The sequence below is a fragment of the Xiphophorus hellerii genome, chromosome 14, assembly GCF_003331165.1.
Source record: "Xiphophorus hellerii strain 12219 chromosome 14, Xiphophorus_hellerii-4.1, whole genome shotgun sequence".
NCBI classification, from domain to species: Eukaryota; Metazoa; Chordata; class Actinopteri; order Cyprinodontiformes; family Poeciliidae; genus Xiphophorus; species Xiphophorus hellerii.
In genome coordinates this window covers 22,959,499-22,966,765 of record NC_045685.1, presented here as the reverse complement: position 1 = coordinate 22,966,765, position 7,267 = coordinate 22,959,499, and the positions used below count along the sequence as shown (strand labels likewise).

General features: G+C 41.3%; 1 protein-coding gene across 1 annotated transcript; it reads left to right on the top strand.

Annotated features, from left to right (window-relative positions):
- The first annotated feature begins 3,201 nt into the window (after positions 1-3,201).
- Positions 3,202-5,571, top strand: LOC116733233 (FERM domain-containing protein 7-like). The gene is made up of 3 exons (XM_032584014.1): positions 3,202-3,507; positions 3,779-3,854; positions 4,375-5,571. Exons 1-3 carry the CDS (start codon positions 3,470-3,472, stop codon positions 5,569-5,571), a joined length of 1,311 nt encoding a protein of 436 aa, XP_032439905.1. The 5' UTR covers positions 3,202-3,469.
- Positions 5,572-7,267: the final 1,696 nt, after the last annotated feature.

Sequence of the window (7,267 nt, the reverse complement as noted above, 5' to 3'; positions counted from 1 at the left end):
AACATAGTGAGAGTTGCTCTCCACAGGTTGCCCTCCACAGGTTGCTCTCCACAGGTTGCCCTCCACAGGTTGCCCTCCACAGGTTGCCCTCCACAGGTTGTTCTCCACAGGTTGCTCTCCACAGGTTGCCCTCCACAGGTTGCCCTCCACAGGTTGTTCTCCACAGGTTGCCCTCCACAGGTTGCCCTCCACAGGTTGCTCTCCACAGGTTGCCCTCCACAGGTTGCCCTCCACAGGTTGCCCTCCACAGGTTGCTCTCCACAGGTTGCCCTTCCCCACCAGTTTCTAGATGCAGTCAAGGTTTTTTAATGGGATCCGTTTTAGTGGCCTCAGCATCTCGTCTCTGCTTTTTGCAGATGTGATGAGGTCCTATTGGCTTCAACAGCTGTGGGCAAATAATCTTTGTCGTAGGCCTAACAAGGCGAATGCCTGAACTGGAAAAGGAGGGGCCCTTGCTGTTGCTGTTGAGCCATGTTGCATTGCTTGATAGCTAGTTGTTGCCAGGAATAAACCCAGTCCTGTTTTTTTTATTTGCAAAAGTTGTTCTCACTATTGCTTTTGATATATTTTAAAGAAATGTTTATTGTCACAATAGAAGGAGCAAAGAGTCGGGGAGGAGACAACAGACCAGAGGCCAGCAGCAGGACCATGATGCAGTATCTTCTCTTACCTGAGAATAATTTGCTTAAGACGAGCAAATTATTACAGACACACAATTACTTATCTTAGAGATACGTAATAATTTGCTTATTATCTTAGAGATAATTTAATTATCTCTAAGATAATAAGCAAATTATTACTTATTACAGATAATAATAAGCAAATTATTACTTATCTTAGAGATACATAATAATTTGCATATTAATAATAATTATCTTAATTAATAAGATAATTATTACTTATCTTAGAGATATGTAATAATTTGCATATTAATAATAATTATCTTAATTAATAAGATAATTATTACTTATCTTAGAGATACGTAATAATTTGCTTATTATCTTAGAGATAATCCACTTATCTCTAAGATAAGCAAATTATAACTTATCTTAAATATCAGTGATAATTTGCTTATGCCCTAATTTCCACACGACTCACACAAACACAACCCTAATAAGCTTCATGTAAGTGGAGCACAAAATCAACAAAATGCTTATGAGCCACACAAATACAGGCCACAAGCACACAAATGTGGACACGTTGTGTGTCTGACCCACACAAACACAAACACGCACAATGCAACACAGGCACACACACATATTCCTACATAGCTTATTTCTTACAAATGAAGTAAATCATAAAAATAGTAAAATAAACCCCAGCTAGTAGATATGAACGCTCCTCTTGCCGGTGCTCAGATTCTGTGTCTGTGACACCCAGAGGAGGTGAAATGATCCCATATGCCCCATTTATATTTTATTTGTAAATATTTCTGACAAACTGTTGTTGCACCAATTATTACAGTAGTTTAATTTTTAGCTTCACCGCACAGTCACATTTAGATATAGAAAAATCCATATTGGAATATTGGAATATTCCAATGTTAGCTATTGGAACAGTTAGCATGCCATGACGGCAACACTGTCTTTAGAAGACTGCTTGATACTGGATATTACGACATTTAATTTCTATTTACATTGAACTGAATTGTTGATTTGCTGATGCATATTGGAGCATTAAATATTTGACCAATTCTGACATGTAGCAAGTCGTTACTGGACACTTTTGTTGTTCACACGTTGATTGATATGATTCCTTTGGAGCTGAACACAGTTCCCCGCCTGCTGCTGTTTACTCAGGATGATTTGCGTTCTCAGATCCTTTCTCAGGAATCATAAATGTTTATGCAGGAAATTACAACACCGTCTCTGTCCTGAATTTCAAATATAGAGGCAGAGGCGAAGGATGAGACAAAGTCAGTTTTGCTTCGTTCTTTTCATATTTTTTTTCAGTCACTTAAGGAACCGCAAAACTAATTTTGTGGTAAAATTCTGCAGAATTCATGTGGTTTGTTTCTAAGTCAGATCAGGATAAAAAATTCAAGCTTATGATTTTTTACTAAGTGTCCAGATGAAAAGCTAACTGGGACTTAATGGCCAACATGGTGGAATACTTCAATAGAGGCTAAAAACACGTTAGATAAACTGAATGCAGTTGACATAAACTTCAACTCCATGATGATCAAAACATTTGTTTTTGTTTTTTTTACTGATAATAAAAGAGTTTAACAAGTATTTTATTGTGATGTGATCTTCTATAAAGATCTTATCAGAAATAGTTTCTTTACTTGATGTAGAAAGATCATATGATTGTTAGAGAATAAATTCTCAGAAGGATGAAAGTTAGTCTCAGTTTAAACACAATCACACTGAAAATGTTCATGTCAATGCAATATAATCCCGTGAGTCCACTATGAATAATTCAGCTCCTCCGGGGGAATCCCGAGGCGTTCCCAGCCGAGAGACATAGTCCCTCCAGCGTGTCCTGGGTCTTCCCCGGGGCCTCCTCCCGGTGGGACGTGCCCGGAACGCCTCACCAGGGAGGCGTCCAGGAGGCATCCTGACCTGATGCCGGAGCCTCAACTGGCTCCTCTCGATGTGAAGGAGCAGTGGCTCTACTCTGAGTGACTCCCGGATGACTCAGCTTCTCACCCTGTCTCTAAGGGAGAGCCCAGACACCCTACAGAGAAAACCCATTTCGGCAGCTTGTATCCGCGATCTCGTTCTTTCGGTCATGACCCAAATCTCATGACCATAGATGAGGGTGGGAACGTAGATCGACAGGACAAACAATTGATGCTGAGGAGACGAGTCAGAGGATGAGCAAAGAGAGGTGTGTTTCAAGCTGAATACAAAGACAGGAGAAAGAATTTGATGGGGGGAGAGGAAGCAGGTTGGGTTGACCACTCAAAGAGCAGAAGACAGCTGAGGTGGCAAGTCTGATTATCCCACCAAAGAGCAGGAGGAGAAAGGTGTCTTTCAGACCAAGTGCAAAGTATTGGGGGGAGAGGAAGTCTAGACCACTAAAGAACAGCAGCCTTTCAGACTCACCAACAGTACAGGGCTGTGATAAAGAATTACAATAAGTCAATAACATCCACTCTATCTCATGACATCAAGCACTACGACCCACAGCGGGAAGAGGTGTCACATTCATTAACATATAAGCCCCTCCCATCTCCCTGTCATACTCCTAATTATTCATGTTCATATTCATAACCTGTCATATTGAAGTTTGATGGGAGGGTGTATCTATGGTCTCTTATATGTACCCTGACCATGTCTAATGTATCTTGGATCAACCCAGTTAAAGTTAAACAAACAAAATAACCAGGGTCACAGAAGAGTTAATGTAAGGTTATTGAAATTGTGAACTACATCTGAGGCTCTTGTGTAACTGACAATGACTAATAAAAGTATTTTTTTTGCTACGTGTCAGTGGGAGAACCCAGAAGCAGCTGCTGGAATGTATGGGATCCGGAGAAAAGAAACCATCACGCTTTGAAAGGTGAAAATCAATCAGAAAATCTATAAATATCACAAATTTACATGAGTTTTCCTCAAAAGTAAGATTCACTTTTTCATTTTTAAATGCTGAATTTTACATTTGGATGATCCTTCTCCTTAAAAGTAATAAAAACAATTGTATAGTAACTTAAAAAAGCAGATTTATAAAAGAGATTAAGTATTTTTGCTCAGCATTTCATATGATAGTGAAGAAAAAGTTTTTTTTTTTAAATCACTGAAACTAAAATCTTGGTTTTTGTTGAATGAACCAGAACCCACGGTCAGTCGGACTATGACCCCAGACAGTGTCGATCTTCTCCGGATCTCCTCACTGAAGTTTCCAAAGAGGTGACCTGACTTTAATCTTTATTATATCACAACCTTATAAGACAAAGAGCAACCTTAGTAGTAATATGATAAAAAGTGAAAGAAATAAAAGACAGGCTACGTTCACACAGGAGGTCTTGATGCTTAATTAATGTTTTTGTTTGGTCGTTCATGCTACTTATTAAATGCGACATGAATCCGACTTCTGTGCAGAAGGAGAATGTAGACATCACCAAGTATATTTGGTCTAGTTTCTAGTGGTTGTATTTTAGCACAGTTGAAATAACACAAAATTAACTTATAAATAACTTTTTAGCAAGTTATTAGCAAGTATTTAGCAAGTAGTTTCTTTTAGGTCAGTAAATCCTTAACACTGATGAAAAAGTTCTAGTGGGATTAGCAGATTATTTGTCTTGTTGAAAGTGACATAATCTGCCAATGGATCTGGTACTTTTCCCCACAATTTTAAGGAATTACTTACTTAGAATAACTAATAACAAGTGAGTATAAAGCTCAGTTAAGTTGTGTTTTGCCTCCCCAGGTATACGAACAGACCCGTCCGTTTCCCCGGACCAGTCGTGCTCTGGCGGTTCACAGTAATGATGAAATGGACGTACGCCGGCGAGGCCTAAATAACACCGACCTCAGCGAGGGAGGTGCTAAACGCAGCCAATCATCTGGCGAGGTCAATCAGAGGCCACACTCCCTCGCTCAAGTCACCCCGCTCTCTCCGTCGCTCCACCAGTCGACCCCTTCGCCCAAGTTCAGATCGTCCTCCGTCTCTTTAATGGAGGAGACGAGGGCGCATCGACAAGCTCAAAGGCTAGCGGGGGTCTACGCCAACCGCTCACGACGCCGGCCCAACCCGCAGCCACACCCAGACGCTGCTCAGCAGCTGGTTCTCCTCTACCCAAACTCCCCCGCCTACCAGTACCACCCCGTCCTCCCTTCGTTTCCCTTCGTTGCGCCCTCACCTCTAAACCGACACCACTACTTGTCCGACTATGTCACCATTTCCTCACTGGAGCGTTTCCCGCATGTAGCGAGGCGAGACTATATGCCAATGGACGCTGGCGTCTCGCGGCCGGCTTTCTACCCCTTATCCCACGATTCGCCATCAGTATCGCCAATTAGGAGGAACTTTCGCCCTTGTGGATCAGGGGGTCTTGGACTGGCACGGGTCTACCAAACAGGAAGCAATGGAGGGAGGCTACTGGGTGTTGGACACACGGAGGCGGGGCATTACAGTGACGACTCCAACTTCTTGCCTGGGTTACCTCGCCGCGTTGCCAGCCAACCGGATGTTAAGTTTCATCTATCCAGGAGCGCAAACCCGGCCTTTAATCCCGCCTCTGAGTTCAGACCCCTGGGTTACTATCCTCACCTTACACGACCCTCCAGACCCGCTTACCTCCCGCTCAACTCTTCGCCTCTGCCTGATCGGCCCGCCTCCATGTGCATGATCAGCGGTGCTGCAGGAAGCTACAGCAACTCCGATCCAGAGGTTTTCTACCCCTACTACTGCCCACCTCATCAGCTGGGGAAGATGGTGGGGTCCACCGGGCTGGCCAGGATGAGGTTTTCCTCCGGAAGTCTTCAGCTGGATGAGGAGGATGAGGAGGAGGAAGAGGGTGTTGCTAAAAAGGAATCCAAGGTTGAGGTTGTACAGGACAAGAAAGAGACCAGCGAAGGAGAGAAGGCAAAAACCCAAGCAAAGGTCACGAAAGTCTCTCTCTGAAATGAGAAACTTTTGCGTTCCCTCGCAATACTGTATTTATCAGTTATCCAGCATAATTGAATACTGTAAGCCTTTCTTGGGCTGCACAGTGGCGCAGTTGGTAGCACTGTTGCCTTGCAGCAAGAAGGTCCTGGGTTCGATTCCTGGCCCGGGGTCTTTCTGCATGGAGTTTGCATGTTCTCACTGTGCATGCGTGGGTTCTCTCCGGGTACTCCTGCTTCCTCCCACAGTCCAAAAACATGACTGTTAGGTTAATTGGTCTATCTAAATTCTCCCTAGAGGTGAGTGTGTGTGTGAATGGTTGTTTGTCCTGTATGTCTTTGCGTTGCCCTGCGACAGACTGGCGGGCCTCCCGCCCGGAACGTAGCTGGAGATAGGCACCAGCAACGTTCCCGACCCCATTAGGGACAAGGATGAACAGAGAATGGATGGATGGATGTAAGCCTTTTTTACAGTGGCCACCGTAAGAAAGGCTTACAGTATTCAATTATAACTGATAAGTACAGTTTTGCGAGGGAACGCAAACGTTTTGTGAGGGAACGCAAAAGAAAAAAATTCCTCATGTCCCCTAGGGGGCTCCGTAGTTTACATCCGTAACTGCCATGATTTTTAATGACTTATCACGTGAACTAGCGTATTCACGCGTGATTTTAACATTAGCTGAATGTAGACAAAGATTTGCGCTCATTTGTAATGGAAACGCAGCTAATAAATGTGATAAATGTTAAGGTGGAAACAAAATGCATCGTTGCCTTGTTTAGTAACACTTAGAAACGACTGATGTTTAGTAAATGTTTGATTCAATATATTCAATAATTAAGTAAAGGTTCGAGTTTTGATTTTTTTTCCCCACTGTAATCAACATTGATGTGAGCATCAATGTTGATTACAGTTGTGATGAATCTGGGTTCTAACTGTGGTCTAGTGGTTTGTAGCTGATTTAAGGAGTTAACAATTTTCAAGATCAAGTTATTTAACGTCAGTTTATAAAAATATAAAAAGAGAATCTGGAGACAGATTAAAGTTAAGTATCTATGCTGCAACAGTCAACAAGAAGAGATCCTTGATGGTTGCTTCAATTACGTTTGTTTCTCTTCAGACTTAACAAGGGTAATTTTTAAAACTCCAAGTGAATAATTATTTCTTCATTAATATTATTACTGTGACCCCCAAATAATATTGAATACACAAATATGAGTGGTATTTTTTTTAACATAATTTATGTGTCCCAAAAATGGATACCTACTGGTCATAAAAATAACCGTGGTTGTATATTATATTACATTTTGGATTCAGGTAAATTTGACTTTCATGAATCCAAAATTCTGTCAGCGATCTTAAAACATAAAAACCCATCAATGGTATTAAGACAGTCAAGACACTTTATAAACCTTTAAAGTAAAAAGAGGTGAAAGGTATTTTTTTCAATCAAGCTTAAATATTTATTCATAAAACTCTAAAGTCCTGCTACAAAAAAAGTCTGTTACTGTAAAATCTTACATCTGTAATTTTACATTTCCCCCTTTAACAAACTTTGTTAAATCCCTTATGATATATATATATAAAAAGACAAAACAAATTTACAGAGACCAAGTCTTATAGTGTCTTTGGTACAAACAGTCAGTAATTTGTTTAATTACAGTTCCCAGGATTCTTTTGAGTTATGCAAAATTTTGTGGATTGTAATTTCTACCAA